Raw genomic sequence first — 26,162 nt, forward strand, 5'->3', positions numbered from 1 at the left:
GTTGACCCAGCCAAAGTTGAGCGCTTTGTTAAAATGTTTATTCCGTGGGGGAGTTGTGCACATGCTTAATTCTCTCCCACTAAATCAATGGGATTTAAAGAGTGCTTAACTCTGGCAGGATCATGCCCTTTGGTTCTTGGAATGTGAGTAACGCCCTCATTAATATTGCTGCGTTTAAGTGTGTTTGAACTATACAGCCTCCCACCCCCCACTCAGCCCGCAATTAAAAGCTACAATCAATACCAACATTAGATTAAGCCTGAACTTTCCTGAACCTTGAAGAAAACCTCTTATTAAAATGAACATTTTTAAAAAAAATACAAGGGCTCCTTTGGGAGGAATAAATAAATAAATATCACAGGGCAAAAAAGTTGACCCAAAAGTAAGCATTGGGGCGGCTGTGAAGATCTTACACTGTAAACTTAAAAAGAAAAGAAAAACGTTTGCCAGTCACTTATGAAACTTCTCTCACCAGTAAAATGTTGCTCGCACCCACATCTTCTCACAAAACCTTAGAAAATGCATCATACGTGTTTCAACAAATTCAGTTAATGTTGATAATTTACCCACGATTCAGTCATTCGATGAAGTTAGCGCAAAATGCCAAAGTTACTATGAGCCTTTGGCACATTAAGTCCAATTAAATCTTCCAGAATTTTCAATTAATTCTATATATTTCTGGACCAGTTTCTCAGTTGGCTTTCTTTAGAGAATTTTTAAACAACAACATTTGCCAGTAAAAGATGAAAATGAGGATGTAACAGAGTCATTCATGATCTTGGCCATTCTTCAGATCTGCAAGTGAGTAGCTGAAGAGAGTGTGTCATCAGACTGGTTTGGGGATACTTACTAATATTCTTTGATAAATGTCAATGTTTTCTGATAAATGACGATACAATTTGGTCATAGCCAAAGCTCATTAGACACTTGTGATTTATCAGTGAATTTTCTGCCTTTTCCCACTGGTCTCTGAAAACACTGAGAGTTATAATTATTCATCATTTATAAATCATGTAAAGCTACACAGATGCTGTACTAAAACATTTCTAACATTTACCATAGCAATGTAGGTTAAAATGAATGTTAGAAACGCAATGAACTGCTAACACTCTTGGGAGGAATTCCTTCAGGATCAATCTATTCCTGAGGAAGTTTAGGACACAAAAGAATACGGATACTTAATCAGTTATATACACTGTCTGGGTTGCAAAACTAAAAACTAAAAAACCAGTGATTACATATATGTGGGCATTTATCAGCCAAGCTATCAGAGATTCAAAGTAAATTTAAAAGCTTTCCCTTGTGCCCTGGCTTTTGCTTAATCACACTGCACAAAATTCTTCAAAAATTAGCAGCACAAAAATCTGACTGGATTTGTGGGAAGTAGAATTCGTGACCATTTCATGGCTTTCAGTCAAATGCAGCCATTATTAATTTCTGCAGGATCATGCCCATCAGTTTAAAAAACACCCCATTTACTAGAAAGCTTCATCTAGATATTTACCATCCAGTCCTAACCAACATGTATTTTTTTCCCTGAGAAAACCAACAAGACTATGTTAAGAGCATCATAAATAAATAATCTAGACAGCTACAGTTGTTGCCTCAATTACATCTAAAAGAGCACAGAACAGAAAGCTTTTTTAAAGCAAAAAAAGGCTTATTTAGACCGACACATTCTATGCCTTCTTATTCATAGTTTTCTGTTTTAAAAAATGGCAACTGGTAAAATTAAGTAAATACTAATTTAACACTGAGATTAGCTGTAGTGGAATATATATATATATATATATATATATATATATATATTATTGATCAGGTCTGGCAACTCCCGGCTGCTTCAGCATTAGAAATCCCCTAGCTGCAACCTTTGCCAAGTTGCCAAACCCTGGCACTGTAGCAAACATAGATAAAAGCTTGTCCCCAGCACTCAAATAAAAGGAGAGATGTTCTTTAACAACAAAGAGAGAAAAAGATTGTGCTTAACGTACCGAGACAGGTTGCACGTCCCACCTCAACTCCAAAGGTAGAAGAAGGTGATTCATTATTTCCACCAACAAAGTGTCTGGAATTTCTCCAGTGCCCCTACCATTCGTCTCTGCTTAACCAAAACTACACCGAGAAATAAGCCACTGGGTATTTCCATTTTACAGGTGGGAAAGCAGAGGTTGAGATGCAATGACTGGCCCAAATATACCCCAGGGCTTGGTGTCCCCCAGATGTTCTGGACTACAAACCTTTGCTGGGGGGGGGGGATGGAGTTGGCTAGCCCTGCCCCAGAGTGCATTCAAATGAGCCACCCAGAGTGGCTGGGAAAACCCAGCCAGATGGGCGGGGTATAAATAATAAAACTATTATTATTATTATTATTATTATTATTATTATTAACCATGTGGTATATCAGCCTCATTTCTCTGTCTCCTCACCTCACAAACACGCTCGACAAAGGGACTGGTTTTCTTTGGATGTTTCCTTATAAAAGGGTGAATGCAAACCCCTGTCTTTGAAGCAAGCTACAGAAATACAAAAGAAACACACATACTCAAAGGTCTTGTGCATTTGTGTTCCTTGTAGATTGCAGAGATGAGGGTCACTCCTAAATTCTGTGCAGTCCTTGGCACATCAAGGGTTAATGGTATGGCTCCATCTGCATTGAGTCCAGTGGGGCATTTAGTCCCAGGAAGGAAAGAATAGGTTTGCAGCCTAATGGAGGCAGTTGTGTGGCTCACTGTTCCCAACACTCTTTGCCTAGGGATCCTCCAGCAAGGGAACTGCTGGAACTGCCATTCAATGCTGTCAGAGAAGAACTCCTTCTCCCTAAAAGCAGGTGAATGGGCAAGTCTCTTTCTATGGCCTCCAATGGCAAGGGGGCAGAGAGGGTTGAATGCTCCCTGCACTAGCAGGTATGGGGGGAAACGAGGACAGAGCCCTTCTCCTCATGCTAGATTTCCACATGCAGAGAATGTTAATGTTTAGGAAGAGCATTCCCTTCTGTGAGAACCTCACCTGCAAAGCCCAGAATCTGCTTCGCCTCCTTATTTGCTCTTTATGAGAGTTGGTCTAACACTGACAACCAACCGTTACTGGAGCATTCAACATGGGATTCTGGTTTGGGGCCAAGAAAAGGAACTGACCAACTGCTGCAATAATGCATCTGTATTTATTTATTTTAAGGGAGTTGGCCGGTCCAACCAGAATCCTAATGACACAAAAATTGTTACATCATCTCAGGTCATCTGGGGTCATCTCAGATAGGACATGCAGGGTGCTTAGGCCCCTTTGTGCTCAGATGGGCATCATCAATCCTGTGCAGGGTGCTGAATGGTAGACTTCTTAAACTGATCTTCAAATGTGGAAAGATGAATTGCCCATTCACTGGCGAGAAGCGATCTCACATTAGCCATACACTACACCTACATTGGCCACGGCTGACAATTTTTTTTAAAGACCCCGAAACAGAACTTGTGCACCCAGAGTTGCCCAAACGGACAGAGAAAAAGCACATCCTGTCAGAGCCTTGTGTGTACATTTGGACTACAGTAATTAAACTTGTTGGTTCATTAAAACACTTCAGAGCATCTCCAGGATTCTTGCTCTGAATCCTATTAGCGGACTGCCTTGTAATATGTTTGTTTGCAGAGTATAAGATACACAAGAAATATGCCGAACTCTATACACTGAACTCAAGCCAAATGTTTGCACAGGGACTAAACCAAGGCATTCTCAGGCACCAGTTTCAGCTTTCTGCCACTAAAGGCAAAACCAGGAAGGAAAAGCAGTACTGCGAGACCAAGAGACCAATTTGCTAGGCAGGCTTCTACCCAGAGACTAGGGAAAAAATGTCACAAGGAACCGATCCCCAAAGCAGCCATCAACCACAAAAGGGAAAAGGCTTTCTCCCCAAGTAACAGGTTTTCTAAGATTCGTTCCCCAAAGGTAAAACCAGACTCTCAAGGAACACAAAAGATCAGTTATGTTCAAGGACCAGAAACATGTATTCAGGAAAACTGGTACAGCTGGATTAAGTCGCTGCAAAACTGAAATGGGGAATATTTTTAACCCAACATTTTAAAAAGAACTGCCCTACTGCCAAACTTGGTTCACACACTGATAATGGCATTTTGTTTATTTTTTTAAATTAGGTTAGTCTCTCAGCTTGGGCAACATAGTTTTTAGAACAAACCCAAAGCAAATGTATGAGTTACTTGGTAAAGATCGTAATTGGTTTCCATGTGTTAACACCCCCTCTAAATAAATAAATCGCTGATCTTCTTAATAGGTTGCATTGCTTTTGTGAATTAATCTGTTAAAATAAGCTGTGAAAGTTTACAGCCAAAACTGATAGCATCCATTTTAAACTCCCCGCTTTCAGAGGAAGTGTCTTTTTCCCTTCCAAAAAGAGAGATTTGATCCAGAAACCAACCCCGAGGTTGTAGCAAACAGAGTGTAAATTTCTGTTTGTTTTGATTTATTTTTAAAAATGTATACTTGGCTTTCCCAGAAGTGATTTTCAAAGCAGCTTACAATAACCAAACATTTTTTTTAAGTCACATATCAATTACAAAATGGCTCAATGCCCAAAATAATTATCGTTCAAACATCGCAAGTGCACCATGAGGTCAGAAATAAAGCTTGCAAAGAGAAAGTGGTGGGAGGGACTTTTTGGGAGGAGGGGGAATAAAAGGAACCAAATCATTAGCTGCTCCAAACTTTAATTCATAAAAAAGGGATGAGATGGAAGCAACAAGACGACTGATGTTTGCATAGCTAACTATGTAGACTGGAATGGAGCCATATCGGGTAGTAACTGAGAACACATGTCTAAGCTGGGGTATGTCCCTTTGAGTTTGATGGTACTTACTCCCAGGTAAGTGGGCACAGAGTTTCAACCAGAAGGAGTCATGTCCTTCCAAGCAAATGGGCAGGAGTTCATTTATTTCCCCAGGAACCCTGACATATACATCACAACCCACCCTCAAATAGATCTGGGTGATATATTGTCCAAAACCAGTTTGAAGTCCATATCATGATATCAGTTTCATAAATGTTGACCTGGCAATATATCACAAATCATGATATGTGCGTGTGTGTGTTATGCAAAAATCACAATGTGGGAAAACTGTGAAGCCAGCCAATGCCTCTACATAGCTCCGTCTTTATTTCAGTCACTGTGATACGTCAGTATATTGCGATGTTTAGCTGGTGATATGATGCTGAAAACCAGATATCACCCAGCCCTACAGTGTTCGCCTCTACGCAGTTCCATCCTTATTTCAGACATTGTGATATATCAGTATATTGTGATGTTTAGCTGGTAATATATCACAGTATTGAAAAGCAGGTGTCACCCAGCCCTACACTCAAAGCATCAGCCCCTCCAAAACTTTAGCTATTAAAATGTTTCTAAAATGGACAACATGTCAGAAAGTGCCAACCAGCCTGGATAGAAACAGCTCCTCTTTTTGCTATATCTCAAAACCACTAGTGCAACTCTGGCTATATAATCTAGTGAGGAGGACGCTGGATTTTCTACAGGCCTGCCATCCCTCTCTCTTGTCCTGGCACCCACTTGGCCATCATCTTGAATCTCTTCGCCCCACCTCCCCATTTATTCTACTCCTGGTAGCATGAGGTTAATGTGAAACCCTACACCATGCTTCTAACTTTCACAAAAACAAAACAAAATTAGCAGGCCTATCGAAAGGAAACTCAGTTTTACTGGCTGCAGTCAAGGAAGCGAGGAACAAGGTCACATAAAGAAGACTGCGAAAACAGACTCCGGAGGCAAGGTTTGACTGCCGAGCTCGAGAGGGAAACCAAAAGGACGTACCTGTGTTGCTCTACTGTCTCGTTGTCTGGAAGCTCTGCCCCGCAGACGCTGCACTGTTCGCCAATGGCTCGGTTCTCAGTTTTTATACCCACAGCCAGTTCCCCGAGCTTGCTGAACAGCTCTCTCTGGATGAAGCCTTGTGGGAGGAGCCCCCCGTAGGCGCTAAAGTCCATAGACACCGCAAGAGCCGGCTGAACGTGCAGAGCGGGTGCCATGGAGGACGGGATGCTCAGCATGGAGTCGCCTTTGTGATTGGGTAGCACGGGGTAGATGCCCATCGTCTTGTCGCCATGGGAAACCATGAGATCTGGCCCAGCCGGCAGGCCTTGGACCGCCTCCGAGGACTGGTCAGCATTCTCGTCACGGGGGTAGTGAAGTTCACGGGCACTTGTGATGACGCTGCTGCGCGTGGGGGTGCCGGGCCCTTGCTTGCTCTTGTCCTCGCCTTTGTCCCCCACGGAAGCGCTCAAGTCGGCCGTCCGCGGGCTCTCGTGGCTGGAGGCCTCCTCCACCTGCATCGCTTCCGTCTTCACCTCGGACAGGTTTGGGTGGCGGCCGCCGGCAGAGTGCAAGTCTTCGGGGCCACTGTGCTGCAGCGCCCCTTGCAGCAAGGACTGGCCGATGGACATGAGGCTGTCGACGGCGGCCTTGGTGGGGCTCATGGCCGAGAGTCCAAAGGAGGTCGAGACCGAGGGGCTCTGCTCCACCATCAGGCTCTGGCTGGCCAGGCTGGAGTAGCCACTCTCTTCACTGGAATGCTTGGAGATGAGTATGTTTTTAATGTACTTTGACTTGCGGTCTTCTTCCTCTTCGGTGCTGCCGTCAGCCATGTTGGCCTCGGCGTCGTTGTCTTCCGATGCTTGAATGGTCTCCAGGATCTTCAAGCACTGCTCCTCCAGGTACTCAATCTCCAGGATCTCAGCAGCGTAAAGAAGGTCGTCCAGGTCTTCGACTTTAGCCTGCAAGGTCGCCGTGTAGGCATACTCCAGGATCTGCTGGAATGTCTTTGGCGAGAGGAAGTCCAAGGTATAATGCTGACTGTTGCGGTGGAAGAGGATCTCGAACATTTTGCTGGTGCAAGCCAGCACTGTCCGGTGGGCGTGGAACTCTTGGCTGTCCACCAAGATCACCACATCACACAAGGTCCCAGCCAAGCGCATCTGGTTGGCTTTCTGCAGGAGGCCGGTGGCGTGGCTGGGGTTCTGGAGCTGTATCATACCCATCTTAGTCAAATCCATAACACTCCCGGGGTCTAGGCATTAGGGAGTCTTTCCACTGCAGGATCCAGAGCTGTCATAAAGGAAGGGAAATGGAGGGAGGGAGAGAAGAGAGAGAGAAATTGAGGAAAGGCGGTGGGAATGTGGCACACAGTGTGATGAGATCAAACTGAGAACCCCAGTAAGTCAAGTAGAGAGCTCATCCCCTGCCAAGAAGAAGAAGAAGACATCTAGACACCAAAGGTGAAAGGAGCCCTGTGTCTCTGCATCCTATGGGTGAATTGGAGAGAGGAAGGAAAGGGTGGGATTGTGGGTGGGGAAACACTCCTATTTGCTCTGCTTTGCTTTCCCCTCCATCCAACAAGCCACTTTTGGACAGAGACAACTGAAGGCTTGGGGTGTGTGGGAAGCAAAGTTAACCCTGGGCACACAGCTAAATCGGTAGAGGGACGGTGACGGGAGGCACAATATCTTGAGAGCAAACTAACCCATGATTTCTACCCCAGTAGCCTTTCCCAAAGATTTCCCCAGCCTACAACTTGAAAAGATAGAGGGTGGGGGAGGACATCCTCCCTTCCTTTCTCCTTGCCTTCAGCTGTGGCCCTGGGCAGAATCACCTCTTCCACAACCCCACAGAGCCTTTTCCAGGACAAAAGTGCAGCCAGGGGGAATGGCTGGGATCCTGGCCAGCAGCTTTTCTCTCCTTTGTTCCTGGGAGGAGTGGGGGGAGTTCCATGGGGCTGAGAGGAGTGAGAGCCCATACAGAGGTTACTCCAGCAAGTGCTGGGGAGCCTAAATTCTACTATCCATATGAGACTCTCTCCCCTCCCCCCCCTACTTCCCCAAACCCAAGCCCGCTCTCCTCCAAAGGAGACCAGGATGATACCCAGCCAGCCAACAGACAAATAGTCCATTATGAATAGCATCTTCTTTAGACTACATTATTAGAGCGAATATACAAACTGCCTAACATCCCTTTCTCCTGCCCGGGCTCTCACATATACACAACACATCAGCGTGCACACACAACAAGCATACACTGCAAAAGCAGATTTGGCATTAAAAGGTTAACCCCAACTACTTGGAGGTGGGTAGGGATAGGGTTGCAATAACTAAAAAGGGTTTTGCCCCCGCCCGCCCCCTGCACGCTTATAGGCAACGACACCCCTTTGCCACAACTTTCTAGAATCAATGCAGCAGTAACTGCACTTGATATAACAACACGCAACACTTTCCTCTTACTGGAAGGCTCTGAGGGTCCCGGTTTCTAGGGCTTCCTCTCTTGACTCCCACCATAAGTCTCCGGGAGAGTGAGGGGTTGATTTCTCCCCACCCACAAACACCCACAGGTAGCTCTTTAGCTTTTAATGCCCCGAACCGCGAAGCAATGGGCTCCTAACTCTCACCCGGTTCCAGCATCCTCAGAGCCTCCGCACGGCAAACAGAGTGCAGAACTAAAAAAGAGGGTGTCGCCCTAGAATAATTCAACCCCAGGAAACAGGAGCTGGGGAAAACTCGGGACTCGGTCCCCAAGTCCCGGTCAGGTCTCACTCGCTTCCCACCGACCAGGCTCGGTACCTGAACCCTAGTACTTTTCCCCATCCGCACCAGCGCTAGAATAGATCGCTCCGCATCTGAGCTTCTAAGCGGAGCTTTCGGTTCACAATTGATCCAGGGTGAAGATTGGAGAGTAATCTTATTTGTTTAATTTTTTGTGTGGGGTGCGCGTATTTTTATGACTTTGCGGGAGAGGGCACTTTGTGGCGCAAGTCTGAAACGTGCTATCAAGGGAGAAGCGAGCAGGGCGCGTTTACTGGCAAGGAGATATTCATGAGGTCCAGAAGCCGCGATTTAACCCAGCAGAGGAAAGAAAGCCAGGCGAAATCCCCTCGTATTTTGCAACTAAAGCAGGAGGAGGGGAAAGAAAACACTCTATCTATATATATTTAATATGAGTAAGGGGAAAACCGCTTTTTAAAAAAGACGTCTTCTTTGCACTTCTCTTCAACGCCCCCCCCCCCAAGCAACCCAATTCATAATACAGTTAAACCGGGAGAGTGTACATTTATTTTTCAGAACTGAGATCGAGGAGATATATACTGCCCAAGCAAGCACTTGAATTGGGCTTGGAGGGGGTGAATCCGCGGGTGTCCATCAAATTGGAAGCCAAAACTCCTTTGGGGCCCGAGGCAAAAAAAGTCCGGAAATAAATCCGAGGTCTGTATTGTTTTAGCCTCGTTGTTCGCTGGCGCCCTTTGCGCCGGTTGCGGCGCGCAGGCGGAGGCCCCCAATCCCCACACTACGCACACATTTAAAAACAAGGTGCAATTCTGATGTTGGGGTAACTGACCTGTTCGTCTGTGCACCTTCCCCAAATAATTCGCTTTGAGCAACCTCCAACTATTTTGACCAACAGTTGCTTCCAATGGCTCTGCATATGACCGCTCCCAAAATACGTGTGCTCGAGCAGAGCCCTGTTCCGCCAGGCACGAGGATGAGGAACCCAGGGCTCACATACCCCGGCCGGCGCACGCCCTCGGCAGCCAACACGCGCAACTGCCGGCGCTCACCGCGAACCCCGACCTTTGCACCATCCCCCAAAATGGCAAGGTTGGAGCAAAGTGCAACCGCCCCGCTTCCCCCCGAAGAAGAGCAAGTTGGTATCCCCCCACTTCAACAGGAAACCCCAAATATTCTACTCTCTTGCACGGGATGCTGTTCCCTTTGCAACTGCGTAGGAGCGCACAGCCCACAATCTCCTTGTGCTTTCTAACATCAAATGATTATTTTATTGACATAAGGGATTTCGTTGCCTTTTTTATCCCTTTCCCCTTCCTTCTCGGCCTTTTAAAAATAATTTCTTTTATATCTATTGTCCCTGGGCGCGCAAATGCTGCTTCTTCGCGTGCCGTAGTCCAGCCAGGCTCACACGTTCCACGACTTCGACCACTGTCCTGCGCTCGCACGCCACTCCGCTCCCCAAGAAAAAGAATAAATGCCCCGAAAAACTTGCCGCGCGCTCCCCAGGTGCCCTGCAAAGTGTCCCGAACTGTCAACCCTCCCCCCTATGTTCCCCTCTCCAAAGAATGGGAGGGAAGGAGGAAGAAGAAGAAAAACGCCATCAACCACCACAACAAAAAAAGACCCTTCCTTGGGGCACTTTTTCTCTCCCCCACCCCAAGTTTTGCGCAGGAGCCCTCGGGGGCCGTCGCTTGCCCCGTGCGTAATTGCGCACGCCAGCCCAAGGAGCAAGTTTTTGGCTCGGTCCCGCTCGCGGAGACTTACCGGGCTCTGCACCGCGGAACTCTTGCGGGCTGCTAAAGAAGCAGCGGCGGCGGAGGCAGGAGGAGGAGGCGGCAGTGGCGGAGGAGCGGCGGCGGCCGGAGGAACAGCATCGCCGGCGCGTCAGGCGAGTTCGCAGCGCCCGCTCTCAGGCTCTCTAGCTGCGCTCGGCGGCGCGGCTAGCAAATCACCAGCGGCTGCCTGACGTTGCCACGGCTGGCGAGGCGCGTCGGGGCCGCCCCCTGCTCTCCTCCCCTGCGAAGCCCCAGCCAGGCACCATCTTGACTGCTGGCACCGACGGCTCCTGCCCACAAGCGGCCGCGCGCGGCGCAGCGCCCGGACCCGGCCTAGCCACGGCCAGCCAGCACACGGAGCCGGACGCCGGGGCCGCACGACCAAGTCGGGGATGGCCTGACCCCTAGCTGCCAAAGACGCCTCTGCTGCTCTGGTTGCAGCTGGGCTATTGGCTACGCGCGAGGCCAAGAGTCCGGCGCTCAAGAGTTGCGCCCGCGTCACGCGAGAAAATTCAACAGGGAGCAAGGGAGGGGAGGGGACCCCTGCTGAATTTCGACCTGCTCGATGGCTCTTGGAGGCGCGGGAGGGGAGGGGCTGCTGCTGCCAAGGAGGGCAACGGGGCTTGCTTACACCTCGAGGGGCTGCCTAAGCGCTAGTCTGCCTGCACCATATGCGGTTCTCGCGTGCAAAAGAACCCCTTGACTGACGACGGCGCGGTGGACTGCCGGGACGTAGTGGAAGAAGCCGCCCCGATCTACAATTGGACAGCGCTGCCTTGGGAATGGAGAGGCGCCGATGCTTCAACAGTGGAATTGGATGCCTGGCCTGCATTCTGATGGAAATATTCCCTAAAGCGAGGGTGCACGACAGGGGCGCTCTGCACGTGCCCAGATGCACTCTTTTTTTAGCCCACTTACCAGTTCCTTCCCGAGGATTTCTTTTCAGTCCCTTGCGTCAAATGAATCTTGATGTTACAGATACTACCCAATCGCTCGTGCGCTTAACTCACTTTCCATCACCAAACACACACACACACAGAGAGAGAGAGAGAGAGAGAGAGAGAGAGAGAGAGCGCTTGCAACTCAGGACCCAGACAAGGTTCGCCACCAACCGACGCACATGCTTCTTGAAGCGCTCCTAGGGACTCCGCATTGGAATTCGAGCCGTGGAAACGCCGTGCGCAAGGGGACAGCAGAGAAGGGGTCCACATGATGCGGTTGAGGGCTAGTAGGATTAAAATGAGCCCCCTTCCCACAGCATGCCCAGCTCCCTTTGATCCAGTCCATCTGTGACCAGATGTTTTCGGGGCAGTAACTAAGGGAACAGAACCGTTTCAAGTACAGTATTACACAGCGCGGACCTGTTGTAACTCGCCGCAGCTTCTTCGGGGTGGGTTGGTGGGTGGAATTCCGGATTGAGAACCCGATGCGCTCAGAGGGGCAGCCCCAGAAAGTTGCGCTGGGTTTACTGGAAAGTCCGATCCGGAAAATACGCGCGGGACGCGCGCGCGCGCGCCATAGGGGCTCTCGAGGGCTGCTGCTGCTGCTGCTGGACAGCGCTCTCCCTCTGCCCGGATCAAATATGGAGGCGGCGGCAGCAGACGCCTACGGGAGGGGCGGAGGGGGAGGGATCAAAGCCCCCCTCCTTTCTCTCTCCACTCCGCCTCCCTGCTGCTACCTGCTGCTGCTCAAACTCGCGAGCCCCAGCTGGACGCCCCCGTCCGCACCGCAACACACACGCCCCAGGTTAAAACAAGAAAACGCGTGCGCTTCGCCACCGCGCATCCAAAATTAAGACAAAGACTCTCCGTCCCCGCACCCATCCAGTGTTCTGCCGTCTGCGAGGCATGCAGGGGATTCTTCGCTCCTCGCCCCCCCCCCCAGTCCTCGTCGTCTCCCCGCTACACACGGACTACAGTGGTACCTCAGGTTAAGTACTTAATTCGTCCCGGAGGTCCGTTCTTAACCTGAAACTGTTCTTAACCGGAAGCACCACTTTAGCTAAAGGGGCCTCCCGCTGCCGCCGCGCCACCACCGCGCGATTTCTGTTCTCATCCCGAAGCAAAGTTCTTAACCCGAGGTACCATTTCTGGGTTAGCGGAGTCTGTAACCTGAAGCGTCTGTAACCTGAAGCGTCTGTAACCCGAGGTACCACTGTAGTTCGCACGCCCAGGTAGATCCACGCAGTGGTTGCTAATGAAACCAGATGGGCGGGATATAAATCACCATCATTAAAAATTCTTAAATGAAACGAGGGGTGGGGGAGGACAACGGTGGGAAGAGTGGCTGGGATGGTGACTTCACAAGTCAAAATGTTCTGAAACTCGAAAGGTTCTGAAAATGTTGCGGGGGGGGATTTCTTTTTTTCAGTCGGGGTTATAGGAAGCTGCCGTATTACTGAGCCAAGCCAATGGCACATGTAGCTCAACACTGAGTGGCAGGGGCTGTCCAGGATTTCAGGCCTTTGGGAAAGTGAGTAGCTACAGGAGTGAGAGGGTTAAATAATTCACACACAGTCCATCCTCTTAGAATCAGTAATTCCAAATGGAGTGGGGGGTCCAGCATATCTTTGTGCTATAGGAGGACTGGTAACAGGTTGCAAAGATACACACCTGCTGATGCCACTGAAGCTGCACTCCTGCTGTGCATGCGTACTTGGGGGTTTGCTGAGTAAACATGCACAGGATTGCCCTGGAAATGTCCCTGTGACCCCAACATACCCCCTAAAATGGGAGGCTCACTCACTGTGAGTGTCTCTGCATGCTCTGTCCTGGCCATGGGGAAGCACACTCCGGCCAGAGACTCATACAGTGAAGCAGCGGGTAGAGTCCCTCTGGGTCCTGCTCCTCCTGACTCCCACACACTGTAAAAGCAGGAGTAAAGAGTGCAGGGGGACCTCTACTTTCAATTTACAGTGCCGCTGATGTCCCCCGCTTCTCAGAAGTCTGAAAAATGCAATTGAGAAGGGAGGGCCAATGGCTTAGTCCCCATCACAGACTGAGCAAGCGAGAAATGGAAAAAGAACAATTTTCAAGTTCCTTCCAAGAAAGCTGCTCCTCCAGTTTGCTTCTTTCTCTTGGCTGCTGTAGGAGCAATTTTGCCAAAACAGGGGAAATGCACAGTTAACTCTCTACATCTTAAACTTCAGTTTAATTGGTTAGACAGAGGGAAGGTGAAGAGGGGTGTCAGTGTGGACATACTGATTGGAAGCTTGGAACTGGGCCAGCCCTGACACCCGACTTTTGAATGCTAATATGACAGTTTTCAAATATGTTTGGGATGCAAGAATCCTCTTCAACAGCATGAAAGTAACTTGACACTCAAACAGGGACGCGGACTTATAAAAAATATTGGGGGGGGGGCGGGAAAGCTCATGAATAATAAATAAGCTCATGAATATGCAAATGAAGTGGCGCCGCCTCCTCGTGAGCGAATAGGGGAGAGCGTGCTGCGCCTATTAATCAGCTCCGAAGGAAATTGGGTGGAGCTTTTGCTCGGGAGGGAGGGAGGGCAGGAGGCATGCAGCCCGACCCTGTGCATTTTGGGCTGGGGGAGCGGCGGCGATGGCGCTCTGCTGGAGGGGCGCCGGAGATTATTGGGGGGGCGGAGCCCCCCAAATGAATTTTTGAGGGGGCTCGGGCCCCCTCAAGCCCCATGGAGTCGGCGCCTATGCACTCAAACTCGTGGACACGAAGCGAAATGTAGGAAGATTCAGGACAGATTCAAAAAAATTACTTCTTCATACAGCCTATAGCAGCTGAACTAAAGAACTCACTCCCACTGGAAGCAGCAATGGTCAACTTGGATGGCTTTGAGACAGGGTTGGACAAATTCATGGGGGATAAGGCTACTGATGTCCACTAGGCATGATGGAGGCTGGGCCCTGTTCCCACTGCCAGTGGCAGTAATGTTCCTGAGTAAGAATTGGTGGGAAGAGTGCTCTTGCGCACAGAACCTGCTTGCCACTTATCCCCTTGCATCTGGGTGTGAGAACTGGTCCATTGGCCTGATCCAGAAGCTCTTCTTATAAAGATGGGAACAGGGAGGAACTCGGGGTTAGGTGTGGGGGGGGGCGCTCCACAGTCACCGCACAGCCCCATGTCCTGTTTGCTCTTAAAATGGAAAATTAGCGATGTTAGGTAAGTTTAGACAGGAGTATTCAAGTGTCTCATGCTGACAAACAAAGGTAATCATGCTTGTTTGCATATAGAATACAGTCTGTGTGTTTTACTATAATAGAATTGTAGAACTGTAGAGTTTAAAGGGACCCTGAGGACAGTGGCATAGCGTGGGGGGTGCAGTGGGGTCCGGCCGCACCGGGCGCAACATCTGGGGGTTAGGGTTAGGGGGCGCTAATCCACGGGGTAGGGGGCGCAAATTACTTGCCTTGCCCCGGGTGCTGACAACCCACGCTATGCCACTGCCTGAGGATCATCTGGTCCAAACCCCCCTGCAAGGCAGGATTATGCAGCTGTTCCATTTGGGGATCAAACCTGCAAGCTTGGCACTATCAGCACCAAGCTCTAACCAACTGAGCTATCCAGGCCAAGTATGAACCATTTGTCTTATGCCCCCGCCCTGTAGATGATATTATATATTAGGTCACTTACTTCAGAATGTGGCAATTCATCCCTTGATGGGGAATTTCATTAGCGCAAGCAGATTCTGAGCTGATACTGTGCCCTAAGATTTCAGATTAAAACTGCAGAGTGGAAGGAAAGGAAGACCTTTTTTCTGCCTCCCCACTTCCAGCTACTCTCTGAAGACTGGAGAAGAGACCCTCTTAAGAATATTACGGGGGTGGGCAGAGGAAGGACTTGTATTCTTGTTATAAAAAAGTTGCACCTAGACATTCTATTGTTGCGCCCATAAACTCCATATAGGTAAAGCTATGGTTTTCCCAGTAGTGATGTATGAAGTGAGAGCTGGACCATAAAGAAGGCTGATCACAGAAGAATTGATGCTTTTGGAGGAGACTCTTGAGAGTCCCATGGACTGCAAGAAGATCAAACCTATCCATTCTTAAGGAAATCAGCCCTGAGTGCTCACTGGAAGGACAGATCCTGAAGCTGAGGCTCCAGTACTTTGGCCACCTCACGAGAAGAGAAGACTCCCTGGAAAAGACCCTGATGTTGGGAAAGATTGAGGGCAGAAGGAGTAGGGGACGACAGGGGTGAGATGGTTGGACAGTGTTCTCGAAGCTACCGGCATGAGTTTGACCAAACTGCGGGAGGCAGTGGAAGACAGGAGGGCCTGGCGTGCTCTGGTCCATGGGGTCACCAAAAGTCGGACGTGAATAAATGACTAAACAACAGCAAGGTACCATTTAGCTCCTTGCTGCCATATCACAGTTTCTAACACAGCTCTTGCCCCTGCTGCTGAGTGGGGCTGTGGCCTTCTGCCCTGAAGTCTTGCCCCGAGGAGCTCAAAAGGAGGCCATAGTTCAGAGGCAGAACACCTGTTATGCATGAGGAAGGTTCCAGGTTTAGGTCTTTCAAGGAGGGCTGGGGTGAGATTTGCCTGAAACTCTGCGGAGGTGCTTCAAGTCAGTGTAGACAATGCTGAACTAGATGCACCAACCATCTGGTTTGATCTAAGGAAGCTTCCTTGACTCTCTTTGGCCCATGGAATATCAGGCTCAGGGCCTTGAAGTGTTTCTGTTTTAAGCTTCCTTGGTTCCTATGACCAATCCTGGTAAGAGGCAGGATAGAGAAAGGCCCTCAGGGTTGGCTGGAGGAAGCTCTGATTAGACAGGAATTGGAGCTGCTTGTACATACACATACAAAACCCCCATTGTGATAAGGTTTTATTATTTGCGTGCTGAGGTCCCCCAAAACCATCCCTAACCCAATAACTCACACATCACACATAATTTTTGTTTAAGGTTTTTGGCATAATTTTGGCCACAACTTTTATTATCATACAAATTTTGTGAGTGGTTGCGTAGGCATTGGTTTAAGACTAGCTATCCCCCCCCGCCTTGGGGATAGGACTGACTCCCGGATTCCAGCGTAAGTCAGTATGGAGGAACAAGCAGGGCAACTGGAGCTGCGTTACAGACCCTTCAGTTCCTCCCTGCCTGCGCCTTGGGGTCTTACACGGCCCGCACCCGATTCCAGGGGTTTGGACAAGGGGATGGTAAGCCCCAGAATTCCTTTAACGGAATTCCCATGCCGCAGCAGCATTTGAGGGGTAGGCACAGCCAATCCATACCCCTCCACCAACCAATTTAACCAATGCCTAACCGCCAACCTTACAAGTTGTGACGATTTGCTACGTAGTAGGCAAAACCCAATAGGCACACACTAATCAGCCAATTGGAAAAATTCCTACTAGGCCCCCGCACCAAAGCGGACGACCCCATGACAGGCAATAGCAAGGTCAAGCAGCAGCCCCATTCAAGGGAGGGCGGGCGGGTGATCCGGTGTCCACAGCGAAAGAGAAAGGAACAAGCTGTGGACCCAGTATAAATAACCTTTGACTCCACCCCTTAATTGGAAACATTACTTTTCCCCAGTAACAGCAATCACCAATCAATTCAAACTCTTGCCCCAGCCTGGCTGCAGCTGAGGATGTTTTGTCAGGCCCCATCCGCAACACGTGCTCTCTCTTTAATGAGAACACGCTTTATTTCTAAAGTCCTAGCTCAACAAACAAGCAGGACTTATATAGGGCTGGCAGGGCATTTTCTGGTGTCACAGAATGACCATGAAAGGCTGAGAGTGAAGATTTACTGCTGGCCTTTATAGAGAGGACAAGGATGTGGAATTGCAAGATTACGATGAAATGGGGGGTGGCGGCAGGGTGGGGAGGGGGGAGAGAAAGGGGAAAACAGTGTCTGGTGGGTGAACAAAACTGCTCCTCAGAATAGAGAGAGGCTGTGATGGAGGCTGTGATGAGCAGATTTGGAATACAGAAAGTCAGATTGTTGATCCATTTAGCTCAGTACTCCGAACACTGGCTGGCAGCACCTCTCCAGGGCTTCAGATGGGGGTGTTCCCCAGCTTCAGGCTGAATTGCATTCCAGCTTGGAATCCCCTTCTAGAGTATATCTGGTGGTTTGTTATTTTCAGCACCTATGACTTGTACCCATGGCTTATGCCCCCTGAGTTTACATTTTGATAATATTTACACCATTCATTCAACCAAACAAACAAACAAACCCCACAAGTTTCCTTATATGTACAGATGAATCAAAGTGGGGAGAGAAGGGATGGCCTTGGGTCTACTCTTTGAAGTGTGCACAAAGCATGCTAGAAAAAAAGGGTTTCCAAATTAGAGTAAGAGATCTCTCTCTTCATAAGAAATCACACACTTCCACTCCCCCCCCCTTACATGGTACAAATAGGATGTGAACTGATATTACAGCCAGTTAAGATAGGAAAATAAGAAACACATTTAAGAATGGAGATGCCCCGAGGCTCGTCACCGGGGTGAATGTAATCTGCAGAGGGAAAGTGTGTTTATAATTATAATGGGGTTTAATGTATGCTGGGGACAGATGAGGTTGGCACTCATTTTGCATGGACGGCCTGATATCAAAACCCTCACAAAAGGTGGAGGCGCAGAGGTTATTAGATCCATATTGAAATGCTGAGCTGCACATTCTACGGATAAGGAATTGAGACAGGGGCTAGCCACACAGAACATATGTGTTGTGGCCTGGGCTAAATTCAAAATATTGGTGAACCTTATTGGATCTGGGTACCTGAGGTTTTGAAGTATTCTCTTCCCTGGGTTTTAAGCTCTGGAGATGATGAGAACCAGTGCTATTTTTCTAGCAAAAGAGATGCTGGTATTCACCATGAACACCTCCCTTGTTCTCTAATCAGGGCAATGGTGCACACCTGAGAGGTGCCGGAACTGAGTTCTGGTGAGTTCTTGCTGGAAAAAAGCCCTGATGAGAACATTTTTGTAAGTGCCAACGTCATCAGAGGTGATTTTTTATTTTTATTTTTAAGGAATAGAAGAGGTGCTCTTACAGTTCAGTAACTGATTAAAGAAGAAGAAGCAAAGAACAGATCAGAAACCAACTGACAGTTCTCCAAATGGAGAGGTGCAAGAAGTGAGGTTCCCAAGAATCAGTACTAGGCTGACCACTACCTGTAAAGTTGCTTATAAATGACATGGAGTTAGGGGTGAGCAGAGACGTGGTGAAGCTTGCTGATTCCCAACCCATGGGCACATTTGGGTTTTTTGAGCAGCTGCCATGGGTGACGCGCCCTCTCCTCACTTCTTGCTCCACTCCTTCAGATCACATCTTTCTCCTTAACGTTAGAACATTAGTGAGCATTCTGTGATGTCACTGCATCTTACCCAATGGCTAGGACAGGTTTGGAAGTGGTAGGCAAAACAGGAAACAGCCAGCGTTTAGCCTACTAAACACCCTGTTGAACTCAATGGGAATTACTTGCAAGTAAGCATGCATGGGAGAAGCCCCTCCCCATTTATTAGATGTTGAAAAGAGGACCTGATGAAGAGGACTACAGCCCAAGCACAAGGGAAATAGCATGACAGTGAGGAGTTTTGCTTACCTACTAACTTTCAAAAGGCTGGAACTCAGAGCTGAAATTTTGTAGCTAAGGGGGCCATTTTTACTGCTGCACGCATAAAATTAAGCTGCATGAGTCCCATTAGCAGTAATGGAAACCCCATAGCTAAGTCCCTGCTGAAAGTTAACTCACTGGTGCATTTAACCTTTGTTTGTGTATATGTACAATCATAGGCGCCGACTCCATGGGGCTTGAGGGGGCTTGAGCCCCCTCAAAAAAATTTTGGGGGGGGCTCAGCCCCCCCAATAATCTCGGGCACCCTTGCCGCCGTCCCCCGCCTCCTCCCCACCTGCTCCCTCCCCAGCCAGCCAGCCAGCCGCGCGCCCTAGCTGGAGAGCCCCGGCCGTCCCCCGCGAGAACAGGGGAATCCCCGGGGGCGGGGGCTTCTGCCTCTAGCCCCAGGTTTCCCGCATATCAGCTGTTCCGGAGCTGATTAATAGGCAGCAGCACGCTCTCCCCTATTCGCTCACGAGGGGGCGGCGCCACTTTATTTGCATATTCATGAGCTTATTTGCATATTCATGAGCTTATTTACATTTCACGAGCTTTCCCGGCCCCCCCAATATTTTTTATAAGTCCGCGTCCCTGTGTACAATGTGAACGTACAAAAGTGGTTTTTGTTTGATTGTATGTTTGTTTCACACAGTCAGTGATTTCCAGAGGAAGCCAGCCTGAATGCAAACACTTCCACATCAATCTTCCAACAGGCCAGACAGTGTCGGGGAAAAACGATGGTCCTCTGCTTGTGCCTGCTAGAGCTCAGCCTTCTCTGATGGGAGGGCAGGCACCTGACCCCCACAGCCTCCAAGGAAGAAGTGGGGACCTCACATCAACCCCCAGGCTGTGCAAAACACTCTCAGGGGGAAGAGAACCCCACAACACTTGCAATAAACCAAATAGATGTCTAGAATTCCTGTAGTCATCCCAAGGGCCACACTCCCCTCCAGGCAGTCTTCTGAGGGCCACATATTGATGGGCGGTGCCAGAGGCATGGCAGCAAATGTCATTTTCCGTTTTGTACAGTAGGCTGGGGTTTCTGCACACAAACACTGCCCTTCATCCAGGCAAGCAAGAACCATTATCAGAATTCTAGGACACATCCCAGCCAGGAGAAGACATTCGAGGAAGGAGTGAAGAAAGTCCAGTGTGGGTGTGGTCTGGGGCCAGATAGAGAAGTGTGGAAGGTTATATTTGGTCCCCAAGGCCTGAGGGTCCCCACCCCTCCTCTAGCGGGTGTAATTAGACTCCTTGAAATCCCCCTTTCATCTAGACTGGGAGTTAACTCTGGATAACAGCCTCCAAACCTATAACGTACAAAGGAGTTCATACCCAATGACTCTTCCTCTGACTGAATCTCTGCCTTTTTAGGATAGCAAGAATATAATTCTGTCTCCTATTGGTGGGATCATCTCACCTGCAGGAGCTGCCTGTCTCATTTTGCCACCTGAGGCTAAATGGGAAGGTTTTGCCTTTAGAACCCCACCCACCAAACCAGGGATGCCTTTACTGGGAGTTCAGTGAGCTCCTGCGAGAGTTCTGCAAGATCTCGTGAGATCTTGCCAGAACCGGCCACTGCATTACCCCAGTGGCAGCGGTGTGCAAGTTACCTGTGGGGGCACCACCCCCTTGGATTCTGCCACCTGAGGCAGCTGCTCTGGTCCTCGTCATGGGCAGGCGGGCCCTGGTGTCGTGCCCCCTAATCTATCATCAATTTACAACCAAGGTCTAAGCACACATACTCAGAAAGGAGCCCCATTGAGTTCAGTGGGGCTTACTCTCAAGTAACTGTGTTTAGGATTGCACTTGAGATTCCTAGACTTGTCTTGAACCTTCTCTGGCAGCCTCCAAAGTCCATATGCCCTTCTCCCCACTGTGGGCTCCTTGTTCTCTTAACAGCTGCATGTTGTTGTTTAGTCGTTTGGTCGTGTCCGACTCTTTGTGACCCCATGGACCAGAGCATGCCAGGCACTCCTGTCTTCCACTGCCTCCCGCAGTTTGGTCAAACTCATGCTGGTAGCTTCAAGAACACTGTCCAACCATCTTGTCCTCTGTTGTCCCCTTCTCCTTGTGCCCTCAATCTTTCCCAACATCAGGGTCTTTTCCAGGGAGTCTTCTCTTCTCATGAGGTGGCCAAACTATTGGAGCCTCAGCTTCACAATCTGTCCTTCCAGTGAGCACTCAGGGCTGATTTCCTTGAGAATGGATAGGTTTGATCTTCTTGCAGTCCATGGGACTCTCAAGAGTCTCCTCCAGCACCATAATTCAAAAGCATCAATTCTTTGGTGATCAGCCTTCTTTATGGTCCAGCTCTCACTTCCATACATCACAACAAGGGAAGAGAAACAGCAGGTGCCTTCCATGCAGAAGACCCCAATTTCAATCTCCCACTTCTCCAGTAGGGCTGGGAATGTCCTCTGCCTAAAACACTGCTGCCAGTCAATGCAGGCAATATTGAGCTAGGTGGGTGAAGGCTATGTAGCAGGAGAGGACCTGGTGAGATTCTAATATTTAAGGCAGCCTTTCCTGAGCTGATGCCCTCTAGACTACAACTGGACTGCAATCCTCATCACACACCTGCAAACTAGCACAGCCAGCCTTTGGTCAGGGATGATGGGAGTTGCCTGTGAAATGCTGGAGAATATACCAGGAAAAGTGTAGGTGACAACAATAAGGTCATTTGTAGCTTACAGACCTAAGCCTGCAAACACTTGGAGGACCTTTGTAAGCTGTGACTCAGGATCACTTTGACAGCCCAGGCTAGCTGGCCCACATTCCAAGACTTTATCCCTGCTCCTTGCCCCACTCAGCTCAGAAGAAGAAAATATTACCAACGGTGACTCAGCTATGGAAGGCAGACTTTTATAGTGCTGAGAAATGGGAACCCAGGCTCTCTGCTGTCATGTTTTCCTTTCTCTTTCCCTGTGACAATGCATGGTTTGGTTTGTAATTGCATTAAAATGTCTTCTCTAGCAGCCTATGACCTAATCATCTCTTCAACGCCTATATTTAGAAGCCGTCCTTTGTACTCAGGAGAACTGAAGCCAGAAGTAACAAGCACTGCTCTTGATGTCTTAATAAGCGCCGGGTTTGTTTGGAGCATGTTTTTTTGCTCAATTTGCTGCATAATTATTTATTTTGTCTCCCCACCCCGCTGCCACCTTCCATTTCACTTCTCATCTCTTTAGCCTAAAAGGTTTGACATTTTACCAAATCATGGATAAATTTTGCGTAGTATCAAGGGGCTGCTGTGGCACCGCATGAATTGTGTGTGTGTTCGCCTCCCTTGTAAATCGAGAAGTCCAACCCAATGGGAAGTCTGCAAGAAAGAAGTGGAATCAATTAAAAATGTAAGAATAAATTATTTTAATTAAAAATAGCTCAGAGGCAGAAAGAGCGAGATAAATGGAGAGGGGATGTGCTCACTCTTAAACGAGTCTTCAGAAGCATCATTGATGAAATCGTTTTGGAAGATAACATTTTAAGGTGTGTTTGGGGGGAAGAGTAATCTAGTAATCTGCATGGTGAAAGATGCCCACTAAGGAGAAAGGAAAGAAATGGGGCACTTAAACTGGTACTTGCATTGTCCACTCAGTCTTTATCAGCATGGCCATTTATTATTATAGTAATCTACTTCCAAGGAGTTCAAGGTTTCCCCACCCGTTTATCCAACAATAAGGATGTGAGATAGGTCAGGCTGAGAGATACTGGTCACCTAAGATCACACAGGAATCTCCATAGATAAACGGCCTCGGTCCAGTATACCTGAAGGAGCGTCTCCACCTCCATCGTTCTACCCGGACACTGAGGTCCAGCACCGAGGGCCTTCTGGCGGCTCCCTCACTGCGAGAAGCCAAGTTACAGGGAACCAGGCAGAGGGCCTTCTCGGTAGTGGCGCCCTCCCTGTGGAATGCCCTCCCACCAGATGTCAAAGAGAACAACAACTACCAGATTTTTAGAAGACATCTGAAGGCAGCCCTGTTTAGGGAAGCTTTTAATGTTTGATGTATCATAGTATTTTAATATTCTTTTGGAAGCCGCCAGAGTGACTGGGGAAACCCAGCCAGATGGGCGGGGTATAAATAATAAATTATTATTATTATTATTATTATTAGTGAGCATTTGAACCTGGGCCTTCACCATCTTAGTCTGATATTCTAACCATGACATCACACAAGTCCTCACTGAGACCTCGATGCCATTATTACTCACACTACCAGTTAAATAGCTCACTGATGCAGTTCACAAGAAGTGGATATGAGAGCTTGCCATTATTTGGGGGCAGATCAATAGCCCACCGGTCTTACCTGCTGTCATGGACTGGTTGGACTCAGATGAATGGTGGGAGAAACCAGCTGAGGAACTACTAAGGGAAGAAGATTCAGAGCACGGGGAGTGGTGGGGGAATAACGATGAGTGGTCATAGGAGGGGAGGGAGAAGATTGGGAAGAGAAGGTGTCAGGAGGTGAGGAGGTAACAGGGCTTAGTGAGCTGGGAAAGTTTGTTGCAGAGAGAAGTACAGAATCGGAGGCAGAAGCTGAAGCAGAAGAGGAGAGAGGCCAAGAGGCAGAGATGAGTCATATGGTGAGTTACAAGTGTCTCCCCCTCCCTGATTGCTCCCAGAATCAGAAGAGGCATAAAAAGGGTGAAGAAGAGATTGGTAACACACAGGCTCAGCCTCTGATTGGGATACACCCTGAAGAGGAGGGGACTTAGGCAGCTAGGGGGAGGCAAGGACCTTCAGTCTCAGCAACTGTTTCATGGGGGCCAGACCTACCGGAGATGAGTTTCTGAGCTTATTAGGCCTGGCACTCCTGTGCAGAACACATTTTTGCTAATAAAGAGTGAACGCCAACTTGCACAGTGTGATTTACTGCTGGCTCACTCCTGGTAGCTTCATTATCTGACAACATTGACCAAGCCAAGATTTCACAGAAATCTCTTTCTAAAGATCTAGCACAGGGTGGTCCAACACACAGCCTGCAGCCTGCATGTGGCCCTCAATGCCTTTTTGGGTGGCCCTTGCTAAGTACCAAAGCTGCAAGGAAATGGAAGTGGCAACATGAAAGCCTTGCCCTGGTTTGCTCGTGGCCACTGCAAGCCACTCATCCCAGCTATGGCTGATAATCCTCCTTGGGGGCTCAAATGAGGATTCCCTGCTTCCTATTCCCCCATTTCTGACTGCCCAGCCCCTTCCTTCTGCCTCAGGGAAGGCACAGAACCCCACAAATATCTGCCCCCTCCTCCTTCCTCCTCTGTCCACCCTTCAGACTCCTATCTGTCCCTGACATTCTTCATCTTAAGGTGTCGTATGCGTTTATGGTGTTATCTACACTGGTGAGTTATAAAGTTAAAAATGTGTTATAAAAATGTGACACCAGAGGGCTCTATAGAGCAGCAATCTGTCACCAATGAGAAATTGCATTGGGAGCTATTTTTCAGTAGCATTTTCCAGATCGATGTAGATCCAGCCTATCAGTAGACTCAAATGGTTCTTTCCCTCCCCTCATACAAATATCTACAAAGAAACTGCATCACCAGAAGCCTTTGCTCATGCTTCACTTGAAGATCCTTAGCTCAGCAAGCCTCAAGTAATAAATTACTTGACTTGCATTGGCTCCCAGTAAAAATGCACACCTTGTTCAGACATCTGATCCTGTTCCATGCTGACCTAGATGACTAAAATTCAGGAGCCATCGTGTCCTGACAGGAAACTGGCCCTCAAATCCCCATCCTGTGAAGTACAAACTGAACAAAGAAGAACTGAATAGATGTTGCAACTCTAATTATGGAGCCACACCTCGCTGTTGCAGGCTGCCTGCCAAGCTATTTATTAACCAATTTTATTTCTTGAATATTTGCAGGAGGTGCAACAGGTTCTTGCTATCTTATCTGTCTGGAACCTGGAAACAGGTTGCTGGGACTTCTGATGATATTTGTACAGCAGGGTCCTTGGCAAATTCCCCAGACTTCAAAAAATCCAGAGCATTAGAGATACCTCCTCCAGTTCAGATGAATCAGTCTTTGTCATCCCAGTGGAAATCTGGGTTATTTATTTGTTGTGCTCACATCCCACTCTTTCATGATGAGAATTGGACACTTGGTAGTGAAGTATGGACAGGCTTTTCGCACGGGGCCACCTTGGCTCTGGAATGTGATCCCCCTGGAAAATCTGTGACTGACTCCTCACCACCCCAGTCCAGAGTACAGTGTGAAGCCCTTTTAGACTGCCAGACATTCAGCTGCAGGTCTCAGTTCCTCTTGGTCAACCAGCACCATGCAGGTGTCAGGGACTGGGCAGAGGAGGAATGGAAGAGACCACCTCCCCAGCCTGACCCTTCCAGAGAAGAAGAAGACAGTTCAGACTTACAACGGGGGTTTGAGGGAGGTCACAGCTCAGAGGCAGATGAGGGGAAAAGTGGGGAAATAATGGGAAAGGAGGAGCAGGCAGAACCGGAGCAGCAGCAGCTGGCTGACATGTTGTCACTAGGAAGCATTCCAGACCCTCCATCTCCCAGAACCTGGCAAGCCTTAAAAGCAGGAGAGCAAAGAGCTCAAAGACAGAGGGCACTTAGCGGAAACCATAGAGGGGATGGTGTTGTTGACGAATGAGGAAGTGGGAGAAAAGAGGGGTGGAGATTTACTTGGGACAACGCTATTATTCCAAAAGGCTGCATTCCCAAGCCTCTCTCTGTGAATATTGAATAAAAAGCAGATGGTAAGGACTTTTCCTTGTCTTATCCATTTTTGGCAACCTGCTGTGGCGGTTGGTTCCTCTGCCGCCTGACAGCAGGATTGCAAATACCCTTGGCCCCTATCTAACTTTAGCCACACAAAAATGGAAGTTATGTGTGACTGGTTGGTTGTACCAGTGTGAGAGTGGAGATATGAGTCCAGGTACATAGTCAGTTCTGCAAACCACCTTTTGAAAGCAATGCAATGGGCACAGAGGGTGCCGCCATCCAGTGGCGTAGCGTGGGTTGTCAGCACCCGGGGCAAGGCAAGTAATTTGCGCCCCCTAACCCCTAACCTGCCGCCGCTGCCAGCTTCTTCTTGCTGCTGCCTGGTCTGGTCTGGTGTGGTTCTCTCCCGCGCTCAGCACTGCGCTGGGCGGCCGCTGCACTGTCCCTCCCCCAGATAGTCCCTCGCTCTCTCTCCGCACCGCACGCCTGGCACCCACCCCCTCCACAGTGGGCGGCGACCCAGCGGCTCGGATCGGATTCGCACAGCCAGCACTGCAGTGAGAGAGAGTGAGTGAGCCAGGTAGGGG

The 26,162-nt window shown here is 48.8% G+C and overlaps 1 protein-coding gene across 3 annotated transcripts in view; it reads right to left on the reverse strand.

The window, feature by feature from the left end:
• The window catches only part of ZBTB16 (zinc finger and BTB domain containing 16), a 190,682-nt gene extending 178,788 nt beyond the window's left edge, over nucleotides 1-11,894 (reverse strand). Inside the window, exons 1-2 of one of the 3 annotated variants that reach the window (XM_082200425.1) lie at nucleotides 11,705-11,894; nucleotides 5,831-7,120 (exon numbers count right to left, since the gene is read on the reverse strand). In XM_082200425.1, coding sequence (XP_082056551.1) covers nucleotides 5,831-7,068 — 1,238 coding nt within the window. In that variant the 5' untranslated portion in view covers nucleotides 7,069-7,120; nucleotides 11,705-11,894. Of the gene's footprint in view, nucleotides 1-5,830; nucleotides 7,121-10,332; nucleotides 10,524-11,261; nucleotides 11,592-11,704 lie in introns of those variants that run through there. The other 2 variants (XM_082200426.1, XM_082200424.1) reach the window with 2 other exon arrangements.
• Between the last annotated feature and the right edge of the window lie 14,268 nt (nucleotides 11,895-26,162).

Source organism: Podarcis vaucheri (assembly GCF_965113315.1).
Source record: "Podarcis vaucheri genome assembly, chromosome: 15".
In the NCBI taxonomy this organism is placed as follows: Eukaryota; Metazoa; Chordata; class Lepidosauria; order Squamata; family Lacertidae; genus Podarcis; species Podarcis vaucheri.